General features: G+C 40.8%; 1 protein-coding gene across 1 annotated transcript in view; it reads right to left on the bottom strand.

The window, feature by feature from the left end:
* Positions 1-27,859, bottom strand: part of CPNE4 (copine 4) — a 257,514-nt gene that overhangs the window by 101,606 nt on the left and 128,049 nt on the right. The window contains exons 3-6 of the mRNA XM_077809293.1: positions 20,669-20,740; positions 17,136-17,210; positions 11,479-11,562; positions 9,358-9,447 (exon numbers count right to left, since the gene is read on the bottom strand). Of these exons, the coding sequence (XP_077665419.1) occupies positions 9,358-9,447; positions 11,479-11,562; positions 17,136-17,210; positions 20,669-20,740 (321 nt within the window). The remainder of the gene's footprint in view (positions 1-9,357; positions 9,448-11,478; positions 11,563-17,135; positions 17,211-20,668; positions 20,741-27,859) is intronic.

Below are 27,859 nucleotides of genomic sequence, written 5' to 3'. Positions count from 1 at the left end.
TTACTTGTATCTACCTTTTTGTCCTGGTTTCCTCCCAGTTTTGCATGCGTGTCCTTTCAGACTGCTCTCAGTGCATGCTCCACAATATGCATTCCCTGCAGAGTACACGGTACTTTTTGTACTGTACAGCATGTGCTTGTCACTGTTTGCGCACCGTGTACTCTCTTCTGTGCCTTCCCGAATGTTTATTTACAACAGCAGCTAATGTAAAGGAGACAGTTTCTAGCTTATGTAACCAAAGAGTCTCTGGAATAAGAGAAACCTGGAACTATTAGGATGAATAGACAGAGGACAGACAGAAGCTCCTTAATATGCAATACTAGGTTCAAAATGCCACTTTATTTAAAGTGAAAGATAGACCACATTTTAGGTGCCAACATTCCACAGCTAATGACGTTCAATGTAACTGCTTGATAATGTGTAAGAGGTAAATGAAATTGCTCTCAAAGGGATCATGTTCTCCTTGAGCCTTGTAAATAAATATTGATATAAACTGATCCCTGGTCTTTAGAAATTAGGAAGAAAACATGTCAGCTTTAGCCCAAAGGACACTGTCCTCCCCCTCAACATGCTTACAAGTGTGCAATACCAAAAGGAGTTGCAGATCACCACTGAGGGGTGCCTAGACCCCCAAAATGGTGTCAATGTCTGTGAAGAAAAGCTGAGCAGCTCATAAATCTAATACTCCATTAACATAATACCTTCAGGAGTAGTAATTGCGACTCAGTAAAATGAACTAAAGCTTTACAAACCAGCCTGAGAGAAATAACAAAAATGTTCTCTGCACCACAGCTAAATAGGAAGATAATAAAAAAAAACCTCCACGAGGAATCCAAAATTAACAGATTCTGTAAAAGAAACTGATGAAAGAGTTTTGAGGGTGTCTATTCGCTGGCTGCTTTAATCTTATTGACCTTGCATGTCTTATTTTAAATACAACACATCTTTTGTGCAAGAATGTTTCACGTGCCTGAAGCATTCTAAAGCTGTTGTGAATCTGAGACCTATTAAAGGCACACTTTTGAAAATGAGCTGTATTGTTTTAATGTGTTTTTGTGATGTTAATCCCTGTTCCTCATAATGGGAGTCAAAGCACTGATCTCAATACACATGTGATTTCAATGGCAGAGATGAAAGGCTGGGGCATGCAAGGCTCTGCTCCAATTGACATGTGCAGAGCCTTGCATGGTGAGGTGCACAGACTATTGTTAACTCTTCTTTCATCAGGAATCCAAAGAAAAGAGGTTCCAATGAGTCGTTGCAATCTGTCCATTACTGGACAAATGTTACACAAGCCTATACCTCCCCCTAAGCTTTTCTGGTTCCCCAAAGGCTCCATTTAGAAATGCCTTTCAAAGTGACATCAGAATGAAATAGCTAGTACACATGCAAATTATCCAGCTTTAAATTATTTCTGTGCCCAGTGTTCAGACTATCCAGGCAAGCGGCTGGGGCTCAGTCAGAATATACTAAAAGCCTCCATATTTAATATTGTGAAGGATTTTTTTCCAGCACTTCGCAGAAATATATTACTTTCTCTCTCTCTCTCATTTCATTTTAGAAAATAGAAAGTCCGTTTTTTTTCATAAATGCTCTAGTCTATAAGTATTCCAGCACAGGAACTTTACGCTGAAAAGTAGAATGCTTAGGCAATTTATACTGTACCAAAAAAAGTACACAATACTACAGACTCCCAAAATTCCTTCCTCTGTTTTCCTCTCTGCTGTTACAGGTCCGAAGTTATGGTCCAAATGGAAAGCAAATGGAATGGTAATTTTCGAAGTAATACAGCCCTTGCGGCAAACAACTCATTTTTGGAAACCTCTGTATCACACTAATGTAGTCTTGCAGTGCCACCTATCCAAGAGGCTTAAGGGCCTGAATTTTAAAGAAGCTCCAACCTGGATTCTTACTGGGGAGGTATGATTTTGCACTCACAATTAATGGTAACAGTATTTGTGATAAATTGCTACCACTTAGGTGTCTATTATAGATACCTGATTGCGGGCATAGGCAAGTACTTGGACATCTGAATCTTTGGAGCTGTGCCTGCAATTATTTACATACACAAAATTACAGAAAAAACAAAAGCTATGTGTTAGGGGCTGTAACATGGGCTGTCTGCTCTAGAGGTTAGAGCCAGAAATAGGGTCATGCTCGGGGGTCACATCAGCAGTCCAAACCAGAGTCAGCAACCAGGGTCAGGGCAAGGAAGCAGGATGAGGAAGCAGGGGATCAAGAACAGGGATGAGGCATGGTAACAGATATAGGGACAAGGAGAGAAAGCAGGAATGAGGAGCAGAAACCAGGCAAGGAAGCAGGGACTTGGTCACAGGGGTCACTGACAGCCTAGTTGCTCAGACAAGAGAAGTGACAGGAACAGGAATCTTTGGACACCACCGTGTATAATCAGAAGTTTGCTGTTTGTAATCTGACCTCACTGAGTCAGCAGATGTAGCTTCTGGTGGAGGGGAATTAGCAGCAGTTCCCTTTGCAGCTCAGTGGGACAGAGAATAACACTCCCCCTCACCAGTCACATATGCCTGGGTTTGAGACCATCAGTGCCAATCCTCCCTCCCTGGGCACCACGAGGTCACTCTTTAACATTCATAAACCAGTCGGAGAACACTTCAATCTCTCTGGTCACGCGATTACAGACATGGAAGTCGTTATTTTACAACAAAAAAACTTCAAATCCAGACTCCAGCGAGAAACTGCTGAATTGGAATTCATTTGCAAATTGGATACAATTAACTTAGGCTTGAATAGAGACTGGGAGTGGCTTAGTCATTATGCAAGGTAGCCTATTTCCCCTTGTTTTTTCCTACCCCCACCCTCAGACGTTCTTGTTAAACCCTGGATTTGTGCTGGAAATGGCCCACCTTGATTATCATACACAATGCAAGGAGAGTGGTCACTTTGGATAAGCTATTACCAGCAGGAGAGTGAGTTTGTGGGGGGGGGGGGGTGGGGGGTGAGAAAACCTGGATTTGTATTGGAAATGGCCCACCTTGATTATCATACACATTGTAAGGAGAGTGATCACTTTAGATAAGCTATTACCAGCAGGAGAGTGGGGTGGGAGGAGGTATTTTTTCATGCTTTGTGTGTATATAATAAGATCTTCTAAACTTTCCACAGTATGCATCCGATGAAGTGAGCTGTAGCTCACGAAAGCTTATGCTCAAATAAATTGGTTAGTCTCTAAGGTGCCACAAGTCCTCCTTTTCTTTTTGCGAATACAGACTAACACAGCTGTTACTCTGAAAAAACTCTTCTCAGGGTGATTGCTGTGGAAGGCCTGTGCTTTTGCAGGGACATGTACACGATGAACTGGCTCCCAAGAGTGTTCTTTTGGCCCACAACCCTCCCAAATCAATCAGATAGTACAGGGCCACTCTGCACATTTGGGAGTCCAGGATGTCATGGACCAGGCACTTCTCATGGTCTTGGTCTTCAACTTGAACCAAGGCGTGGAGGTGGCATATCTGGATGGGGAATGAATTATCAAGGAAAGGCTTCAAGAGGGAGACCTGGAAGACTGGGGTGGATCTTCCAGGATCAAAATATATCAGGACAAAACAGATTGTGCTGGTGGGGGAGAGGTGAATATAATTGAACTGCTTGATAATAGTAATACTAAAATTTAATATCCCTGTGGGGGTGGGGGAGACACCAAAGCAGCATTAAATGGTAGCATTTAATTTCAGAAAGGGGAACTGTACAAAAGTGAGGAAGTTAGTTAGACAGAAAGTAAAAGGTACAGTGCCAAAAGTGAAAACCCTGCAAGCTACATGGAAATTTTTTAAAGACACCATAACAAAGGCTCAACTTAAATGTATACCCCAAATTAAAAAACGGAGTAAGAGAACCAACAACATGCCACCATGGCTAAACAACAAACTAAAAGAAGCTGCAAACGAAAAAGGCATCCTTTAAGAAGTGGAAGTTAAATCCTGTTGAGGAAAATAGGAGCATAAAATATGGCAAGTCAAGTCCAAAAAAGAATTTGAAGAACAGTTAGCCAAAGACTCAAAAAGTAACAGCAAACATTTTTTTAAGTACATCAGAAGCAGCAAGTCTGCTAAACAACCAGTGGGGCCACTGGACGATCAAGATGCTAAAAGAGCATTCAAGGAAGATAAGGCCATTGCAGAGAAACTAAATTAATTCTTTACATCGGTCTTCATGGCTGATGATGTGAGGGAGATTCCCAAACCTGAGTAATTCTTTTTAGGTAACAAATCTGAGGAACTGTCACAGATTGAAGTGTCATAAGAGGTGGTTTTGGAAAAAACTGATAAATTAAAGAGTAATAAGTCACCAGGACCAGACGATATTCACCCATGAGTTGTAATTGTGGTATGTAACCTATCATTTAAATCAGCTTCTGTACCAGACTGGAGGATAGCTAATATGACGCCAATTTTTTAAAAACATTCCAGAGGCGATCCTGGCAATTACAGGCTGGTAAGCCTAACTTCAGTACCAGGCAAATTGGTTGAAACTATTGTAAAGGACAAAATGATCAGACACAGATGAACACAATTTGTTGGGGAAGAGTCAACATGGTTTTTGTAAAGGGAAATCATGCCTCAACAATCTACTAGAATTCTTTGAGGAGATCAACAAGCATGTGGGCAAGGAGGATCCAGTGGATAGAGTGTCTTAGATTTTCGGAAAGCCTTTGACAAGGTCCCTCACCAAAGGCTCTTAAGCAAAGTAAGCTGTCATGGGATAAGCGGGGAGGTCTTCTCATGGATCAATAATTGGCTAGAAGATAGGAAACAAAGGGTAGGAATAAATGGTCAGTTTTCAGAATGGAGAGAGGAAAATAGTGATGTCCCCCAGGGATCTGTATTGGGACTAGTATTGTTTAACATATTCATAAATGATCTGGAAAAAGGGGTGGAGTCAGGAGGCAAAATTTGCAGATGATACAAAACTACTCAAGATAGTTAAGTCCAAAGCAGACTGCGAAGAGTTACAAAGGGATCTCATAAAACTGGGTGACTGGGTAACAAAATGGCAGATGAAATTCAATATTGATAAATGCAAAGTAATGCACACTGGAAAACATAATGCCAACTATACATATAAAATAATGGGTTCTAAGTTAGCTGTTACCACTCCAGAAAGAGATCTTGGAGTCATTGTGGATAGTTCTCTGAAAACATCCACTCAATGTGCAGCGGCAGTCAAAAATGCTAACAGAATGTTGGCAATCATTAGAAAAGGGATAGATAATAAGACAGAAAGTATCATATTGCCTCTGTAGAAATCCCTGGTACTCCCACATCTTGAATACTGTGTGCAGATGGGGTCGCCCCATCTCAAAAAAGATACATTGGAATTAGAAAAGGTTCAGAAAAGGGCAACAAAAATGGTTAGGGGTATGGAACAGCTTTCATATGAGGAGGGATTAATAAGACAGGGACTTTTCAGCTAAAAAAGAGACAACTAACAAGGGATACGATAGAGGTCTATAAATCATGTCTATAAAAAAACCTTCAAAAGCAGATTGTTATATCAGTAGCTGCTTAAATCTTTCACATACAAGTTCATCTTATTCCATTGATTGACATGAGAACTATGGAAAGGAAAGAGGGTAGAGGGGGATTAGAAGTATTATAATGGAATGTGCATCATTAGGTGGGAGTGGGGTAGGCAGAACACCACACAGGGCTTTAGCAGACCAAGAAGTCATAAAATGACCCTCAAGCGGGCCTCCCTGGAGAGAGGACGTCCTGAAGCTTCTCCCAAGATTTACAGATCAGAACCTCTCTAATGTTTCAACATCAGGGCACCAATTCAGCAAAGCACTTAAAGATGTCAAACTTTGAGCTTGTGTATAAAAGCATCTCTATTATAGTTATCTGGAGTTAAGCAGGTATTTATGTGCTTTCTGAATCAAGGCCTGGGATGCATGTTCCATTATATAAGGCAAAACATCTAGGCTATAATTTTCTTATCTGGGTGCAATATTTAAATCTAAGTCTAAATCTGGAACCTAAATAAGTACTCTCATTTTCACAGGTGCTGAGCCCTTGCAATGCCCCTTGACTTCAGTTGTCCTTCAAGTCACCTTTTGGGCCACCCCTGGATAGCTCCTGCTTTTTCCTTTTGAAGCTGTACATTGCTGTATAATACAGAATACTTGCTCCTCTAGCCTGAGTTTGAAAAATCATATCTTTTGGTGTTTAGGTAACTAACTCATGGATATTTAATTTTTTCAAGGAATTTATACAAAATGCAGCCTAGAAAGATAATAGAGTAATTGTTCTGACACCTCACAGACTGCCATCCCACACAAGCTACAGTAAATAACTCCTCCACATATTTCTTCATCTGCATTAGAAAGCCTCTTTACCCAATTCCCTTTTTCTTACATGTAGTTTAAAACAGAGGCAGTTCTTCTCCACTGCTTATTCTCTTTCACCCCTACAGCTATGTTACAGTGCCAAAGCATTCCCATAAGTATTTGCTCAAACACAACTGGTTTGACCTTGAAGGACTTGGGAGCAGAGGGAAAGATCCTGTATGACCCCAGCTTCCTGATGCCGCCTAGAGTAACTCTTTTGAATTCTTCTCCTTTTCACCATCTAACATCTGGCTATCACATATGATCTCATCCCCATTGGCCTACTCACCCTCCCCTACCTCCATCCACCTCATCCTCTCCTCTTCTTTCCTACTCTCTGTCATTCTCTTCCCCACCATCCCCACTCCTTTCACCCTCCCCTGCTGCTTCAGAACTCATCCCTCCACCTTTTCACTGTTGCCCAGCATGCCTACCCACAGTAACGAACAAAAACCCATGAAGCAACCACAAGCATTTACATGCCTACTAATATGGCCATTATCATCATCATCACACCTACATCACTACAATTCTTTAACACTATCGCTAGTATTAAGACAATAGGTCACAATCACCATAATAAATGCACAAACCTAAGCCACCCTATGATTTCTTGTCCCCTTTTTTCCTTAACCTTAACCTTTCCCCCTACCCATCTGTCTCCTGAATGCTTAGATTGTAAGCTCTTTAGGAGAGAGATTAGGCTTTCTATTTATTTACATGACACACACATTTTGGAGTGCACAGTAAATTACAATAAACAATAAAAGTCAACAATACAATAACAATACAATAACAATAAAAGTCAACTTTCTCTGGGGAATACCCAGCTTGTGATACTGATACCAAAATAGCAGAAGGCTATGGGATTGGGTGTCAAGGGCAGAGAAGGAGGTGAACTTCAGGAGATGAATAGAAACTCACTTTTACCATTATTGGACCTCAATTTGTAGTGGAGAAAATGCAGCTTAAACAACAACTAAACCCAATTAAAAATATGAACACACATTTTGGATAGAGGAAAGATTTTTATAGATTTTTAACATTTCACATATGCAGGGGTCGGGTGTGTATATTGTGACAAAGTTCCTCCTCTGCCTCAGTGGGTCCTGCACTTATTGGCGGATTTGCTTGCCTCAGAGATTCATGGCCGCCCTCAGTTTGGCCACTTTTGCTAGTGGCTCAAACCTGCCGTTCACTCATCTAACCTCACTGCTGGCCAGCATGGGGAAAGGGAGGAGAACATCCCTGCAGTCTCTGCTGACCCACCCAGTCGGTCAGGGGATAGGCCAGGGACCTTCCCCTCTGGTGGGACCCACAGTCCAGGTCACCTCCTCTTGTCTCAAATAGGGAGTTGAGAGGGCTGGGGGGAACCCAGGCCCACCCTCTAGTCCGGGTTCCAGCCCAGGGCCCTGTGGATTGCAACTGTCTACAGTGTCTTTTGTAACAGCTGTGTGACATCTACAACTCCCTGGGCTACTTCCCCATGACCTCATCCCAACACCTTCTTTACCCTCACTGCAGGATCTTCCTCCTGAAGCCTGATCACGCTTGTATTCCTCAGTCCTCCAGCAGCACACCTTCTCAGTCCCTGCTCCTTGCACACACACCCCCTAACTGATGGGAGGGCACCTTAGAGACTAACCCATTTATTTGAGCATAAGCTTTCATGAGCTACAGCTCACTTCATCGGATGCATACTGTGGAAAATACAGAAGATGTTTTTATACACACAGACCATGAAAAAATGGGTGTGTATCACTACAAAAGGTTTTCTCTCCCCTCACCCCACTCTCCTGCTGGTAATAGTTTATCTAAAGTGATTACTCTGTGTATCCACTTTAGATAAGCTATTACCAGCAGGAGAGTGGGGTGGGGGGAGAGAAAACCTTTTGTAGTGGTAAACACCCATTTTTTCATGGTCTGTGTGTATAAAAACATCTTCTGTATTTTCCACAGTATGCATCCGATGAAGTGAGCTGTCGCTCACGAAACCTTATGCTCAAATAAATTGGTTAGTCTCTAAGGTGCCACAAGTACTCCTTTTCTTTTTACATTTCCTTTGAAAACAAATTTGAATCCTTAATTGAAGCTAGCATCAACCAAACTGTTAGGCTAAGAAGAACACCACCAGGCAAAGAGAGAGAGAGAAGGGAACTTTCTGCTCAAGTGTAATGTTTCAAGCATAAGGATGGTCCTAACATCTTCACAAACCCTTTCCAAACTCTAATCACTCACCTGCTGTATGCATCATTTCTAATAGACCTACAGATTTCATTAGTGAAGTAAAAGGGGCTGGTTGTTTAGTGGTGCCCTTCATAATCTTGGAATTCCCCTCATGATTTGCAGGAGTCTAAGAGCAACCCAATTAGAAGACATGTAAACATGGCCCCTGCCTTGGTTTCACCAGAAGCATCAAGAGAAAATGAGCTTCCCCACCATCAGCATGCAAGGCTTTCACCACCAGTCTGTCTGATGGTCCATAAGTGTGGTGCTACAACATCACATATTCCTCTCTGATCATCTCGGTTTCCACATATTGACAGCTGTATTATTATATAAGTTCCTCTGGTAAGCGAAGGTTGTTCATATGTGGGTGTGGGGAAGCAGTGGTTAGATGGTAGCTTCCTTATCCGAATATACTTCCACTAGATTAATAATTCTAATTATAAATTGTCCAGCAACATGTATAAACTGCTTGGCGCTTACATCCACCTTATTTTCCAGGTTACTATAAGAACCACTGCAATTCAATTGACTTAAGTGGAGTTTCCCTTGGAGAACTCACATTGTCAGAAATGGTAATTAGCTAAACAACTTGGATTATCATTGCTGCACATCTCTAATTTGATTTGATTAATCATAATCCAGCTGTGTGATCAGCATTGGTGTCAAAGGAGAAGACATTGTGAAGTTGCAATCTTTCATCGAAAACTGGAAACAAAGTTTGGTTTTCTAAAAGGAAAACTGTTCCATGGTATAGACAGGCCTCTGACCTTTAGTCTGCGATCCTCATCTCCACTGCACAGAGAATTTACAGACACTTTAAATGATTTCCAGGCTGGATTTAAGTTATTCATCACAACCTGTGAAGGAAAAGAAAGAAAGGAAAATACTTGATATCTTCATGTTTCAAAATAGAATGCTAAACAATAACTATGACTTTCAACACAGTATGTTAATCAGAAAGGTGGAAAATGTGTAGAGAGTAAACCTTTGATCCATCAAAGTAAGTACACCATATTGTTGGCAATGTTTTTGTAGCAATCCACTGGACAAGCAAAGACTGTTCTGCTTAATGAAATCTTTTCTATGTGTACGGTTATGCTTGGATGGCAACAAGATAGAATTAATACAGATTAGGCCCTGATCTAAAGCCCAGTGAAGACCACAGGAGTCCTCCTACTGACTGCAGCGGGCTTTGGATGAGGCTCTTAAAAAGCAACAGCCTGAGCTAACTAAAAGCCCAGTGTGTTAAAGCTCTTGAAAATGTTTGAAGTTTAAAGAGTTCATACAAGTACTCTTTACTGATATAGTGACTGCTGACCAATTAGTTACCTGGGAGCAAATCCTGCCCCCGCCCCTCCAACAGATGGAACAAGCCCTGAATGTAGCAAAGTCTTTGTGGGTCTACTGTGAAAAGATGTAGAGAGCTAGCTCAAGGACCCAGACCCCTGCATGCCACAGGACTGCGTTCCAGTCAAAGCAGCAGTGTTGGAAGTGACTGTGATTGCACTAGCAGCAATGTACTGTAGCCCGGTGTACGTAGGTGTGGTTGGGGGGAGGATTCCATCTACTCTGGCCCCCTGGACCTTTCCCACACACAGCCCATTTTCTCAGGTTTTTTGTTAGGAAGAGGATATGGCCCATGGTATGTGCTGTACCAGGTTATTTACCATGATGGTAAGTACCAGTGCCATGCAATTAGAAAGTTAATGATATGGTCTGAATTCTGGATTCAGATTCTTACCTATGGCTCCCACAGACTGCAATAGGAGTCAGGCATATGTGCCTGAAGTCAAAATCTGATTCAGTGACTAATTTTTCACAGAATTTTGATTCTCCACTTTGGAATCCATGAAGGATCCGACCCTTTTGTTCTTACGTTGGTAAAATTCCCACCGAACACAGTCTTGGAGCTCGGACAGTGGGATCAAGCCCAAAGACACAAAAAAAGGGCAAGAGCCACATATGTGAAATCATGAAAAAATAGAAAGTTGGGTATACACAGGCAGAGTGGTCCATCTGGAGAACCAGTCAAAGTAAAGAAAAACAGCCCTGGAGCACCCACGGAGTAAGTGTCTATGGCAAGTGTTACCTGCAAGGCAAAGTAAAGGCTGGCAGAATCCTGAGAAGTCTGCCTAGAGTGGCTAACAGACTAGGGTGACAGGAGGTGTCACCCTATTTGGCACCCGCAAGTCTCTCTTTTGCTAAGGCACAGGGGTAACAAGGTCACCTAGAGTAGGGGTTCTCAACTTTTTTTTTTCTGAGCCTGCCCCCCCAACATGCTCTAAAAACTCCACAGCCCACCTGTGCCACAGCAACGTGTTTTCTGCATATAAAAGCCACGGCTGGTGTTACGGGGTAACAAGCAGGGCAATTGCCTGGGGCCCCACGCCACAGGGGCCCCAACAAAGCTTCATTGCTCAGGCTTCGGCTTCAGCCCAAGGTGGTGGGGCTCAGGGACCCAGGCGTCAGCCCCGTGCTGTGGGGCTTTGGCTTTCTGCCCTAGGCCCCAGCGAGTCTGACGCTGGCCTGTTTGACAGACCCCCTGAATCCTGCTTGCAGTACCCTGGACCACTGATTGAGAACGACTGACTTATAGTTCTGGGTGCCCCGAGAAAGTGTCACCCCATCAAACACAATTATATGCTGTAAATTAAATTAAGCATGCATATTAGGTTCCAAGAACATTCTCTTCTCATTCCCAGCAGGACTAGCTGTACTGAAGCCAATAGTTATCCTCGTGCGAAACTGGAGGGAAAGGAGTAAGTAGAACCTCAGCAAGTCAGTGTGGCTGCTTGGGAGTATCCTTTGAAATAAAACTATTGAGAAAAAACTATTCCTTGCTACAGAGCAGCAGTGCCCTTGGAGAATAAAACCAGCCCATTACTCACCTCAGTCCTGTGGACGAGCTGCTGGGTGGCGTCATCATTCATCCGGAAAATCTCCAGAAATGGATCAGATTTGCTGAAAAAATCCTAGAATAAAATTCAGAGCACTTTACTCTTGAGACCCATTAGAGTGTACCCACAGCACCCCTCTGCTTCCCTGCTAACGAAAAAGAAATGATAATTCTGTTTCAGTGAGACCATTAGGTATCCCAGAACTATCTTTTATCCTTACTCGTCCCACCAGGACTTACACAATGGTTCCGCTGGTCTCAGTTTGGCTATTCAATCATGGCGATAGGCATTGTTTACAGTAATATAGTGGCCTGCTTTTTCTTTTAATGATAACTGCCCCATCTGTACCCAACCTGATTCCTGCTAAGTGCAGCCTATCTAGCGGATTTATTTCTGTCCTAAATATGAGTTTGGTCATTTATCATCAGTTTTATTATATTTGTCAAGCTGGACCAGATTTCAAAGGAGTTACACCATGGATGAATTTAGTCCTATTTAGATAACCCAAACAGAATTTCAATGGCTGGGATATAATTATATTGTCAACAAACATTAGCAGAGGCAAGCTACACTGGAGGCTTGGTGATGTATTCTTAGGGAAAAGAGTCCTCCTAAGTATTAAAGACATGACCTAGTGTTTAAACAATAAACAGAACAGGGGAAAAGGGAAGCTGCTAGATGCCCTAACTATGGGCAAATCCAAAATATCTCATCATTACAAATAATCCTTTTTGGGCACTTCGCCTGAGTGTCTCAGCTCTGCTATTATGCACTGCATGCAGCTGATTGTAGGAGAGGGCTGCAAGTGTTTACTGGACCCCCATGCTGGATCCTGTTCCTGATGAAGCACTGAGCATCGTTTGAGCTGCTCTAAACTGTGCTGCTGTCTATAGCCCCGAGAGGCTGCTACTAAAGCTGCCAACAGTTGGAGCACAGCAACGTTCTGACCATGGCGCCTTTTCTCTCAACCACAACCTCCTACCGGCCCCCTGTAGCAAGGAATCCCTAGGTAGATGGTTAACCACCTTTCCAAATGCAGCAGAAAGCAGCTGGAGCATGGGCAAGGATGTGGCCTATTATTTGAAATGCACAAACTCAGTGTAGGCCCTGATCCTGCAAAAATGTAGGCATGTGAGTAACCTTATGCACCTGAGTAATCTCACTGTAGTTAATGGGAGTAATCATAAACATACAGTAAATGGTGGTAAGAGTCTGCAGGATTAAGCAGTCACAATGCAGGTTTTTAAAAAGTTTTAACAAACCTAATATGAACACAAAAGCATTTATGGATCTTTGATAACAGTAATTTCAAAGCAAACCATCCACCCCTACCCTCGAAAATTCCTCTACAGTACTGAAAATTCAAACAGAACAACAACATTTTGTGAGTACAAGAGAAAAAGAAAACTGGAAATAGACTCAAACAAATAAAGAGAATCAACACAGTGTCACTCTAGTTCAGTTTCATGAAAACACTAAAGAACTGGCTTTAGTGGAGTGCCCTAAATACATTATTTTTAAATCTATGCTGTTTTCATAATCTAGGAAAGGAAGGATTTTTAATTTATGAATTTTAGCTTATGGTGTCTCCTTAAATACATAAGAAAAATCCAATTCTTTCTGAACCTATGCAGTAAACATCACTTAACATTAAAGTTCCTTAGTAACAACTGAGAAAAAGTCTATGCTAAAGAAACACTTATCTGCTAAGAGTGTTATCAAATTTTGTTTCATAGTTATTAATGTTTTCAAACCATTTCAGCTGTTACAGCATGTTTCTCAGCATGTTAAGCTTTATTTTATTTCACAATAATATTAGAGCAGTACTCTTTCTGGAAGATGTATCGTGCAATAAAGGTTTAATGTCTAAGTGTTTTAATAATGTTAAATGATTCATTAAACGTGTGCCAGTGATATAACGCACAATGTTCTTTCAATACAAAAAGAAGTTACATAATTTTAACACAAGCACGCGACTTACAGTTTCAAAAGCAACGAGTGAATTTTGTTCATTCAAATTTTGGGTACCCAACTTGAAATGTCTTCAGGTAGCTTAATCTTTAGATTGTGGGTGCTGAATGCTTTCTGAAAAATCAGGCACCTTTGCGGGGTCTTAAATTGAGCACCAAAATAGCAAAAATCACTGGCCACTTTTGGAAAATTAGGTTTATAACTGCATTGCTAACAAACTGCAGTGCTAAAAATATCCTTGAACAGCATAAAACTAAAAGTGAAATGGTCTTTTATTTCATACACATCACAGTTTGAGACTCTTTTTTCTCAAGTTAATTTCCCCAGAATGGGAAAACGATAGTTTGTCTGCCTGAGTGCTCAATTATGGCAAGCTTTGATAGCTGTGGGTTTTTTATAGTTTTGCCTGAGATGCTACAGCCTTTCCCCTGAAGAGAAACTGACAGTTTGTTTCACTTATTCTATTATCCTCAATCGCCACTGAAGCTTTATGAAAAAATCTTCACCAGCGATTAAACTAGCAACAGACCCTTTTTGTCTGCCAAACCCATATTTCTATTATAAAGTAGGTAGATTTCTTTTTTGAAAAACAACACTTGGCATTTTAAAAAGGGCAGTAAATACTCATAACACGAATGAGCAATAGCCAAACTAGCGGTGGTGTTTTCCCATCTGGACCAGCACCACCATCTTGCGAATAGCTCTATGAATGGTCTGGTGGTTCCTTACTATTTAGGGCTCTTGCAGAATGCATGGGTTCCCATCACGCTTGCAAAATGAGGCCACTGTATTATTTGTTGAGTTTTATCTTCATCAGCTGCATCACACATATTTGTAGTTGTGGGCTTATTACCAGCAAGCAGAACCTGGATCTCTGAGCCAACACATCAGTCTGATTTTGAATGGGATATTGTAGGCCAGTAATACGTCTCTGAGTCCTGGATTGTCCCCTTGAAGAAGGAAGCCCTTCACCTGTGGAGCTTTGCCTCTCTCATGCCAAAGAGGGGCTCAGCCACCTCCATGGCACTATTTTTCCACCTACCCTCACACCCAGCTGAGGATGCGCCACGCGGGAGAAGGGAGTGGGGACTGGACAGGTCAGATGAGGAGTGAGTGGGCTGAAGCAGGGCTGTGGTTGGGACACATATATCATCCCCTTCCAAGCCCCATAAAGCTTAGCGTGAATAAGTAATGAAGCTTGGGACAGTGTTATTATTTCCACAGGAGACTTCTTTTGTTGAGAGATGGGGAAGCTGCCTGTGGCCATAGCTGTGTGGAGGGACAGGGCTTCTGTGTGGATAGCACTGGTCTCTTGTGGATTCTAGGGGCTCCACAAGGTTTCTCAGGTAGGTTCCAAACATTTTTCATGAGGGGAAAACTCCATCCCCATGACTGGAGGAGAAGAGATGATCTTGCTCTAAAACACGGCTTGACAATGTACATACAAGTACTGTATTCTATAGGTGACATCAGTCCATCTGGTCAGTGATCTGTTAGTTTAGAGGCCTCTAACTGAACCTTAATGGGATGAACCTTCATGAATTATCAGATCAAGCATATCTATAGTTGCATATTACATAACAGTTTGCTATGGCTAGGAAGGTGCCATTACAGAATATTGACTAAGTCATCTCGGTCATATAAAGCCTGCACCTCCTAAAGATGGTTCAAATTAAATGACGTCCCGCCAAACAAACCAGCAAGTAACATTTTCTAAAACTATTTGACTTTTAAATAACAAAATCCCTGCCCTATGAATACAGTAATATATGCTAAAATAACTTAATGATAGCCTTGATTAGACCATTCAGTCCACAAGGAAATTTTATTAATTAAAAAGTTATTACTTCACTGATCCATCAGATCAAACACAAGATAACAAAAAGAGCAGGTGCCACATAAGGACCCTTTGGGCTTGTCTTCACTACCGGGGGATCAAAACTGCTGCAAGCGGTGAGTCCAGTGAAGACCCGCTAAATCGATGGCAGAGTGCTCTCCGCTCGACCCCAGTACTCCACCTCTCCGAGAAGAGTAAGGTAAGTGGACTGGAGAGTGTCTCCCATCGATAAAGTGCAATGAAGACACCGGGGTAAATCGACCTAAGCTATTTCGACTCCAGCTACGTTATTCACATAGGTAGAGTAATGTTACTTAGGTCGACTTACCCTGGTAGTGAAGACAAGCCTTTTGCTAATTTAGATATGCTCCATAAACAGATAGCCTGTGCTTAAAAGACTCTCTAAAACTACCGTGAAGTGACTATAGCTCAAGTGCTGAAGCATAGCTTGCATTAATCCTTTTAACTGGACTCATAACAGCCACAATCACAACCCTCTCAATGCTATTTTCAGCAGATTATGTGGTACGCTCATGGGAAGGAAATGGACAGTTGAAACACCTGCTATGCTGTACCTTTCCTTTTTCTTTTGTGGACATAACAGCATGAATGACAGCTGAAGTGAATGTTGTAACAATGATTTTAAAAAGCAGTGACTAACATTAGTTTCTTAAATCCACATTTTGGCACGTAAATAAATGATCTGATTTTCATTGAGGATCCAGCAACTCCCAGTGAGAGGATAATTCATCTTCCAGATAAGAATCATCATTTATGGTCATTAAAGATGCTAAATACAGGGATGCTATTAACCCTTGAGTCCTAATCAAATTCCAGCACTGTTGATGATATTCTGTCTACCTACATTTTCAGTTAATATGCTATTATTCCTCACTTATGGTCTGAGCCTCCAAACACTGTGCACATACATAACTCTACCCCTGTTGATATAATTGAGCCACTCACATGCACAAACTTACATGTGCACATAAGCATTTTCAGGATCAGGCTCTTTGAGTCCCAAACTACTGTGTGGTATTAACATACATTACTAATTAGGAACAGCGTAATAGCCAAGAAGGATCTGCATTCTAATGGTGGTTATAGGGATTCAGTACAAGAGTGATTATCTGATCTTCAATTATCTGAAATTCCCTGTTATCCAAAACAGGGTCATGGCCCCATGACATCCATTAATTACAATGACGTTTCCTCTTCTACCTTAAATAATTAAATGCCTCCTATTACATTTGGATATTCAAGGTTGTGACTTATAGGCAAAGTTATTGGGGTGCCATAAAGGTGCCATAGCGAGGTAAAGTATAATTAATAACAATGGGCAACAAAGAGAGATAAAGATGAGTGAAGAGGTAGGTTTTAGTCTATGCACAGATCCCTGATTGAACTGGAGACGGCTTTGACAAACACATAAGAAGGAATCTTTCTCTCACATTTCAGATACATTTTGCTGAATAAAATATATATATATATATTGTCCAAGATGATGTAGAGCATTCAAACATTATGTTAAAATGCCTACTTTGAGTATTAGATCTTGATTCCTTGTAAAAAGCTCACTTATCTTAGCACTTCTGATCTGTTGCATTTTAAATAAATGAGGTCTCAGCATAATTAAATTGTCTTGGTTTTAATTACATTCCCTTGAGGTTTTTTTAATTACTTTGCAACTTGAGGAAAGCCTCATTGGGAGCATTGATCTGAAATCTCTGATGTGTTTAATAACGTGAAGCAACAAAAATAGCTGTGGGGGAAAATCTTATTAAATCATATTTGCAGGCATTCTTATATCTTTCAATAAGGTTAATATCAAACAGCTTACCTTGTCGTCTAATTTCCGTGCACTGAATGAAAGTTCAACATAGTCATCGTTGCCAGATAATTCTTCAGCAATCACCTAAATGAGAAGCTACATTTGAGTTTTGCATGTATAATGAAAGAAAATAAAATTAGGAAAGATGCCATTTACCAGCATAAAGAAAAGGAGTACTTGTGGGACCTTAGAGACTAACAAATTTATTTGAGCATAAGCTTTCGTGAGCTACAGCTCACTTCATCGGATGCATTCAGCATGCATATACCAGCATGTGGACTATAGATCCTATCAGCTGGAAACTGACAGTCATCTTCCAGGAAACCAGACGCCTAGCTAGCAGAGATATCAAAATAGGTCGAAACAGTACACTTTCCTCTGGCAAAGTATTTTGCCTCTAACTGAGTGGCAGATGTTTATAAAACAGGTTGTTAATTTTCAAGATAGTTCTATGCAACCTGCCATGATAAATAGAAAGACAAGGAATGAAATTACCTGTAATTAATTACCATGAAATTCAGGCCTTGTCTGCAGTAGGAGGGTTTTCTAGTATAGTATAGTATAGTATAGCCCGATAGTGGAGATGCAGCTATATCAGCATAAAGACACTTACACTGGGGGATAATCTATACTATGAAGGCTTTGCTGGTATAGCTATACCAGCAAAACCCGTATTGGAGATGCAGCTTAAACCAGTTTAGTTAAATCATCTCTCCAAACAGCATAAGCTCTATTGGCAAAATGACTCTTTTGGCTAGTATAAGCTGCTTCTGCAAATGGGTGGGGTGGGAGAGGGGTGAGGAGGAGAGGTTTGACCCATATCTACATCAGCTAGAAGTGTGTGATATTTTCACATTCCTAACCAATGTCGCTATGGGCAGCAAAACTTTGTAATGTAAGCCTAGTCTGGTATAGCTTATGCCAGTTCTCCTGGCTGACATAAGGTATGGCAGTATAAGCAGAGTTACTCCGATGCAACTGCATCTATACTGGTATACTCTAGTAGCTTATATGGGCAAAACTGCGCTTTCACTGGTATAATTCATTCCAGCCCCCCTGAAATAAGCTACACTGGTAAATCACACCCCTGGCTGACACAGCCATGCCAGCAGAAGTCTGTAGTGTAAATATGGCCTTGGGCTTTTATTGGCATTGTTATGTCAGAAAAAACTTACACGCCTGACATAGGTATGCTGGTAAAACTTTTAAATGTAGAGCAGGCCTTAAATAGAGCTAGGGCATTGTACCTGAAAATGCCACCAAAAGCAAAATGACATTTCAGTTTTTTTTCCAATTGAAAAATAATTTTCTGCCCACAAAAATGCTCCCACAAGACATTCCCCAAAAGAGAACACAAAACAGAGATTCATGCCCGTAGCCCACACATTCAGCAGCCGTATCTGTATCCCACCCAGTATCAAACCATAAGACTCCAAAACCTTGGAGGACTAGTAGGGTGACCGATGACATCCTTCAAACCGGCTAGGTACTGCCTGGGTCAGAGTGATAATCAATGTACTACAACATGATGCTTCTACTATTCTACTGTACAATTCTCAGGAGTCAACAGTGCTGCTTGAAGCCTCAAACTGTTTCAGCAGCATCTGCTGGGACTTTTGGGGACAAATAATAATAAAAAAAAAAACAGAACAAAACTGGAGGCTGACTTTAGCCTACAAAATGTATGTCATATAAAACTGGTATTTGGTCACACAAAAAATTCACAAGCAGGGATGTGTGTGCACAAACCCCTAATTACACATGAAAATACAATCACACATGCACACACACACATTCATTTTATATGTGTAAGTGAGAGCTGAGTTGCTGAAAATTTGCCCCATAATGCATTAGATGATATTTCTGTTCCAGGTAGACTACTGGCTGGAAGGATCATGTAGGTAGGACACATCACCATTAGGACATAAGGATTTGTACACCAAATGTTAAGCTTCAGCAATATTTTATAATTGAGTTACAAATCCCTATTTATGAGCACTGACAGACCTCTCTTTGAGTGGTTGAAAAAGCACTGCTGTATTATTTTATTATTATGTAATAATAATATATTGATTAGACAATTCTAAAGGTAGCACCATACTAAAGATAATAGCACACCTATCTGGGACATGAGCCTTTCCAATTCACTGAAGAATAAGTAACTCAGTAGGAGTTGTGCATTAAAACCAAGTTGCAACATTAACATTAGTAAATTCCCTATTTCACAGATGCTCCATATGTATCCTGGGACCAAAATGAATTAAAAATATTTCACTTTGATTTACCATGTTGAGACATCCAGGTTTTCAAACAATTATTTCTGTTTGAGTTCAACTGTTCTAATTTGAGTAAAGTCCATCTGCTTTACAGTACCATTGAGTAGGAGCCAGGACATGTAAGCCTTAGCCCATGTTATTGACAGTAAAATTGTGTTAATATTTTCAATACCCAGTTAGAGAAGTAGTTAGCAAAACTATCTGCAGAAAGGCTAAGAATATGAACCTTCTTATTTATTTTGTTGTCATTCTAGGTTTCTGAAGGGAACTCTTAAATATTACTATTGCTTTGCACTTATGCAGCACCTTTCTGAGGATCTCCAACGGCAGCAGAAATGTCAATCAGCTAAGCCTCACATGAGGCATGTGAAGAGGGAAGTATTCTACCAGTACACTGAGGAATTGAGAGGTTAACTGACTTGTCCAAGGTCAGTCAGCTAGACAATGGCAGAGAGAGGAATTCATCTTGAAAATCCTGATTCCAATTACTTGCTATAGCAACCAGGCAACATTGATTCTCAAACCAGGAGTTGCACTGTTGTAGTCCAAATCGTCACCTCGCTAGTCTCAGGTCTCATTATTTTAAATATTATTAAATATCCATAGTACAGCAGCACATGGAGTTCCCAACAAGTATCAGAACTCCCATGTCCTAGGAGCTGCGTTAACACATAAGAGGATTATGGACCTGATTCTCGTTCACACTAAGTCCCATTACATCAGTGGTCTCACCCTTTTTGGGCTCAGGACCCATTTGTAAATGTTGATGGCCTATCATGACCAAGTAAATAGGTTGGGGGCGAAGAAAAGTTGTGTCCTGCCCCTGGAGGGGGTGGGAGGCCCTAGCAGAAGTTGGGTCCTGCCCCTGGGGGTGTTGCTTCTCTACACTCACCCCACAGCACAATGAAGTCAATGGGGCTACTCAGATGTATAAAACTAAGCACATGTATAAGTGTTAGAAAAAGCAGGCCTAAGTACATTTTTTAAGACTGTAAAGCATGGATTAGAAACAATCAAATAGTAAAGCTTTCTTGCTCTGTACCTTTATCTGAATAATGCACTTGATGACACTTGAAAAAAACAAAAATTACTTTCTTGCCATTTGTAGATTACAGCTATTTCCTCAGAAACATTCAAATAAATCGAACGATTAAAACATTTTTTCAGTTTGGGATCATGCTAACAACTCAGTAGGAAACTTTTATGGAGAAGTAGTCACATTAGATATCTTTAAGCATGGGGAAAATATATTTAAGTCTGGCTTACCGTTATGGATGATTTCCCTGCTGTGTTCCCATGTTTCAGTAAGGATTTGGAGAGCTTCCTCTGTGAAACTATCTGTGCCAACACCAAAACAAAGGGAAAAAATTAGAAACTGTAGTAAATACATGGATTGTGATTTGATTTTTGTTATTGCAATTATTTATATTTGCACCTGGGAACCCTAATCAAGGATCAGAGTCCCATTGGGCAAGGCACTGTACAGATAGGTAACAAAAGCGACAGTCCCTGCCCCAGGGAGCTTACAGTCATGACATGACAGGCAGGATGCAACCGGAGGACAAAGGGGATGGGGAAGGGTGGGTGGATAGGGTAGAATTAACATAGTTGAGCAGAAAAGCAGAAGCTGCAGCTCATCGTTTGCTTAACTAATGACAGATGGGAGGCATCAGGGCAGAAGTAGGCTTTTTAAAAGGGTTTAAGTAACAAGATGGAAGCTTAAGACTGCCAGGGAGTATTTTCAATCCTTGAGGGGGCCACACAGGAAAAATAATTCAACGCAACTAAGCTACCAAAAATTACAACAACATTGAGTCTTTTTCTACGAGGCATCACAGTCTGTTTTACACATTCTTTAAAAACCAACAACTTTAAATTCAGACATAAACAGGCTGCATCACAGCCTGAGTTCCAGCTTCGTCTCCACAGGGGACCACACTTTGTCTGGAGCTCTATACAGCACACCGACACTTCTAGTGGGTGACTAATGTACATCACGTAAACATTATTCCAGGCATAATGATGAATTGTATGTTTTCCGTTACAACAGCCAGTCGATTTCCATAACCTTGAGACATTTAAACTAGGCTATTAAAAGTATGAGAAAAAATATATTGTAGGGAAAATTCCTACACTAGCCCACAATAAGCAAGTGATGTGGTGATAGACTGTAGTAAATGACCTCATTTATTAGGTCATTTCCATTATATGATTCTATACAAATGGTTTTCATTAGAAACATGTAAAAAAATTATGAAATACTAGATATACACTAAAAAAACCGAGGAGTACTTGTGGCACCTTAGAGACTAACACATTTATTTGGGCACAAGCTTTTGTGGGCTAAAACCCACTTCATCAGATGCATGGAGTGGAAAATACAGTAGTCAGGTATAGATAACACTAATTAAAAGAAAGTGTTATCATCAATTATTTGCATTGCAGTGGTTCCTAGGAGCCCCATTATTTGTTCAGAACGCCATTGTGTTAGGTGCCGTACAAACACAAGACAGAGAGAAGGTTCCCATCCCAAAGAATTTACAACCTACTATCAAATATGCACAAAACATGCAAAACAGAGCATGGTTTTGGTGTTAAAAACAATCGTTTCCCATTTTGTACAACACATTTTTAAGACATTATGGCCCAGATGCACACTCCATGACCTTTAAAGTGCAGTAACCTAGAAATGGAGACAAAAGTCACTCTTATGCAAAGCAAGTGAAAAACAACAATTACCCACTGAAGAGACCATAAAGGAAAGGGAGTGGTTTATGCCTGCTCAGCTGATGTTCTGGGAATTTGTATGGATTTGAACAATATGCTAAATTAGTTACAGTAATTATCATAACAGCTTTAATTAGCACACAGCATACTAACTTAAAGAATAACATACTGAAAAGTACAATGGCAACCTGCACAAGTTTGATCCTGTTTTTCATTATCTCAGTGGGAAGCGGACTTTGAGCAGTCTCTGCAGTGGATAAGGAGGACTGAAGAATGGCACCCATGTTTTGCTTTGCAGAATCACATATCTCAATCTCACACAGGCAACTAGCACAAAGACAATGCTGTTCTTTCTGATGCAATTCGCTGGACAGTGACCCGGTGATGTGGGGCATAGCCGAGGTAACACAACTGCTTTAACAGTGATAACAGCAGCCTTTGGTACGGGCGCAGCCAGAGCATGCTTAGTTTCACTTTAAGAAGTGGGGTCCAAGGAAGAAGCTGATGCCATTAACTCTTTTAAAAAATATATATATAGTTTAACTAATTCATTGCATGTAAGAGTTTTGTTCAATGGCCACAAATACTGCAGATGAGACTGCTGTGTGGAGGCAGGAATTAAGTAGTGCACTAGGACTCTTGTGTTCTACTCTCGACTCTTCCAAAGATTATCCAATCAACACACACCTGCGTCTCAGCCTAGCCATCAGTCAAATGGGTTCAAGTAAAAATCACCGATCTCCTATGAGTTTAATTAACTTTTTTCAAAGACCTGTCAGAGATCCTCAGATGTTAAGCACTACAGACGTCCAAAGTATTATAAAGTTATGGGCTCTGTGCATAATGGAAGAAAGGGAAAGTATCTTCTGAAGCAGGAGAGCAAAATACTATTAGTCAGAATAATTCCTCCTTCCAATATGCTTTTTAGTCTTTTAGATGTACTACATTAATCTCTAACGTATGATAGAACTTGGATGGAAAACAATCACCCTCCACCTACTCACCTGGAGTTGCTCAGTTATCCTTACTCAGCCTCCATTAGTAATTCCAGCATTTTTGCCCAGAACTATTCACCCCATTTCAACTTCTAGCCTTCCTTTCGCTCCTTTGTGAGTTGTTCAAAGTACCAAGATGCACTGCACACAAAGTAGCTTGAAACTCTGGGGTCTTCACTTGTGTGGCAGCTACATGCATCAAAATACAGTGAATGGAATTTATTTTGACGTTCCTATTATTAGCTCATTTTAATGAGACCAGCTCTCTAAGCTATTAGTGTCATTTTGCTGCAGCAAAAACTCTGCATATGTAAATATGTGTATTCGTGTGTGAACACCCACACGTTGTTAATCAAGTGGCCGGTAAAATGGATCCATCTGGCAGCTCTACGCCTGCATCATCGCCTCAAATAGTAATTAACAATTAAGATTTGCAGGCTGTCATTTAAATAATTGACAAAAAAATCAATTTTTACAAGCAGTAAATTGCCCTTTTTGTTTGCATGCTAAAAAAGTAGCTGTTAGGGGCTGGAATGGCTTTTTTTTTTTTTTGAAGCTGCCATCAATTATGAATCACATTTATTGCTTATCTATAGATGTAACATTACTTCCCCAACAGAACCATAAAAAACGTTAGCTATTCTGGCTGCAAGCAAGCAAGTTTCAGCCAACTGGAACACATGAACATAGGAAGCAGCTGTTTAAGTTCAGAGTTACAAAGAGATGGTTGAACTTGCAATATGGCCAAAGGCAAGGCATTTATCAAAAATCTTTTGTTTGTTAGACGTCTTTGGTTTGACTCCTACTTCAGCAATTCACAATTGAAAACTTTAGGGGAAAAGGTGTTTCGGCAACAGCGATGTGAAGAAGTGGCACAGAAAGTGAAAAATTTTCTCTTTCTACAAAACAGATATTGGGGGGCTGACTGGACCCTGTTTTTCCCAGCAGATTTTAAATACATTTTCATGAGGTCCCTGATATTGTACTGAGAACTGGAAATAGAGTAGAAAAAAAACAATGTTCCATTTAAAGAAAAAAACACCAGACACATAATGATGTTATGCATATTCAAATATATGCAAATTAGAAAGTAGCTTCATCCAGATTTCAAGATCTTCAACATTAAGGCCAAATTCTAAGATCGGTTACACTGAAAAAACTCCTTTGAAGACACTCTGGGCTTGCATTGCTGTACCTGAGCTCAAAATCTGGCCCAATGTGTTAAGGAGAGAGATGCGCCCAAACTAAAACTCTGGATCTTGAGGTGATTAAATCTGGATCCATATTTTGCACTTTGATCCCAGCTCCAGTTTAAAATGGTATGAAAGCTTGCTCTGCCTGTTTTGTTTTGTTTTTGTTTTTTCAAAAAAAACCTGTGGGGAATATAGAAGTTATGACAGTGAAGATCTATGGCATTGGCAATGATTGTGTATAGTGCCAACTTCCCATAAAAAGCTCTGGCACTGTACATCAGAATTAACCTACAATATCTGCTACGTGAGCTTTGGTCCTTTTTTGACAAGCAATTACCAAGCATGCCAAGCTGCCAAGCCGTGTAGTGGTAGAAGTGGTTTTAAGATGTGCACAAAATTGACTGGGATAAATGTCCAAGATCATTTTCATTTGTGACATATGCCAGGATATGAACTCTGGTATCTGGAGGTTCAAAGGCTAGACTGGTAATCTAGTGTGTCAGCTAAAGCTCATGAGAGAACCACAGTAAAAACAGAAAATAATTTAGTAGCTGTGGAATGTCCAGACCCCTGACTTATCTCTTTCTTAGACGAACAATAGCAATACCTGTAGAAAGCACCTTTATGCTATGTCTACACTGGTGTGTGTGTGTGTGTGTGTGTGTGTGTATACACACGTCCTGCTTAGCAGTTAAAGTAATAGCATACACCTCTACCCCGATATAACGCGACCCAATATAACACGAATTCTGATACAACGCGGTAAAGCAGTGCTCGGGGGGGTGGGGTAAGGGGGGCTCTCCAGTGGATCAAAGCAAGTTCAATGTAATGCGGTTTCACCTCTAACGCGGTAAGATTTTTTGGCTCCTGAGCACAGCATTATATCGGGGTAGAGGTGTCCTTTCACTATTTCACCCCTTACCGCATTTAATTTTATTGTAGACACACACTGTTAGGATATAGATATCCAGGCCTGTCTGTAAAGGCCTACACTCTAAGAATTTAGGTGTATTCTTATCACTTAGCTCGTTATAGAGGTATAAAAGAAAGAATCAAAATCACAGTCTGCCGGTGTAAGGTCCTTCTCTTACTGTGACAGTCTGAGGCCCTGTGCTTAGGCTAAGATCTTTGGCTTAGCAACAGAAGCGGCCATAAGCTGGGAAGCGACCGGTCACATCCTCACATTCCAAACTAGTCACATTGAAATAAGGTGCTATTGGGCTGTTAGGAATACAATCCTCCAGAGAAAGGGAAGTGCCTAGAAGATGTACAAGGAAACTTAGTTTGATAGCATCCTGTCTGGCAAGAACTCACTTATCAATAGCTGGGAATGTGAAATCCTCATTTCTGTTTCAGAGTAACAGCCGTGTTAGTCTGTATTCGCAAAAAGAAAAGGAGTACTTGTGGCACCTTAGAGACTAACCAATTTATTTGAGCATGAGCTTTCGTGAGCTACAGCTCACTTCATCGGATGCATACCGTGGAAACTGCAGAAGACATTATATACACAGAGACCATGAAACCATATCTCCTCCCACCCCACTCTCCTGCTGGTAATAGCTTATCTAAAGTGATCATCAAGTTGGGCCATTTCCAGCACAAATCCAGGTTTTCTCACCCTCCGCCCCCCCCACACAAACTCACTCTCCTGCTGGTAATAGCCCATCCAAAGTGACCACTCTCTTTAAAATGTGTATGATAATCAAGGTGGGCCATTTCCAGCACAAATCCAGGTTTTCTCACCCCCCCACCCCCCTCCAAAAACCACACACACAAACTCACTCTCCTGCTGGTAACAGCTTATCCAAAGTGACCACTCTCCTCACAATGTGTATGAAAATCAAGTAGTCCCCATTTCCCCATTGTTTGTCTGTATAATCTCTGTCTGGTTCTGTGATTGTTCCTGTCTGCTGTAAAATTAATTTTGCTGGGTGTAAACTAATTAAGGTGGTGGGATATAATTGGATACATAATCATGTTACAATATGTTAGGATTGGTTAGTTAAATTTCAGTAAAATGATTGGTTAAGGTATAGCTAAGCAGAACTCAAGTTTTACTATACAGTCTGCAGTCAGTCAGGAAGTGAGTGGGTGGGTGGGTGTGTGTGGGGGAAATGGGAACAGGGAACGGGGGTGGGGAAATTGGAATCATGTTTTGCTAAGGGGGGAAATGGGAACAGGGAATGGGGGTGGGGAAATGGAATCATGTTTGGCTAAGGGCAGGAATGGGAACAGGGACACAGGTGTAAGGCTCTGTGGTGTCAGAGTTGGGAAGGGGGACACTAAGGAAGGAAACTGGAATCATGCTTGCTGGAAGTTCACCCCAATAAACATCGAATTGTTTGCACCTTTGGACTTTGGGTATTGTTGCTCTCTGTTCATGCGAGAAGGACCAGGGAAGTAAGTGGGTGAAGGAATAAGCCCCCTAACACACACAATGCCCTTCCCCCCCCCAATTAAAATGCTGAGGGTTGTTGATGTTTCACCCATATTTGGAACAATGGTTCATTACGACAAGATTAAAAGAACTGACCTACTCATGTTCACACTCTGTAGACCTCTCCCCATTACATTATTGTCAACCCTCTCCCTCCACTTCTGCTGTATCCAGCCCCACTTTATGGATTACGTTCTCCATAACACATGCAACTTCCAGACTTCAAGATTGGATTTGAACCCTATAGTACTGATCAGTCCACAGCATGTTTAGAGATGAATTAAGGCTTTTTCCTATTTGCTATTGATTTTAAACAATGACAGCAGCCAGCCAGTCAGAACAGCATATTGAGGGGGAAAAAATCAGTGCCAACAACCATAACATAACAGGACCCAATGATATTGTTTGAAAGGGTTTATCAATATTATAAAATGGTTTGAAATTCATTTAGTGTGTGGCGCCTCTAGGTCTTTGGGAAAAGCAGTTTTAATTCATTAATTTTTCAAGGATCAATGCAGTCATTCATATAAAAGATGCAATATGTAAAACAAAGCGTCAAGAACCGTGAAAAGTATTCCGATAACATAAGCCTCTGAGTTTCATGCCATACTGGAAACAATATAACTTGAAAGATCATATGGAACACTCCAATACAAAAGAATGACTAAACTAGGCCCCCTAAGGATTGCAGAAGGATTTTAAACAGTTAGTAGAAGAAAGCTAACAAGATTGCTGCATGGGATAATTTTACAGCACTCTGAGCCAGCAGGAATAAAATGGCATTCACGTCCCACAAAGTACATTATTCAGCCCATTAATGAATTCAATTACTTCATTCTGAAGAGAGCACAGGCCAGATTTTTAGTGGTATTTAGGTGCCTAAATATATAGGCAGGCGCCTATCTTCATTTTTAGATGCCTAAATACCCTTAAAAATCTGGTCCTATGTCTTTTGCAGCATAAGAGTAGTCTTCAGTCTATTTCTCCACTATTCTTACACAGACTATTTCTATTAAATAGAATTTAAATTAATTCAGGTATAATCATGGATCTTTTAGCCTTTTTCCAACTTGAGAGCAGTGGCTGAAAGTGGATTAATTATCTT

The sequence above is a fragment of the Eretmochelys imbricata genome, chromosome 2, assembly GCF_965152235.1.
Source record: "Eretmochelys imbricata isolate rEreImb1 chromosome 2, rEreImb1.hap1, whole genome shotgun sequence".
Lineage (NCBI taxonomy): Eukaryota > Metazoa > Chordata > Testudines > Cheloniidae > Eretmochelys > Eretmochelys imbricata.
This window is presented reverse-complemented; position numbering and strand designations above follow the sequence as displayed.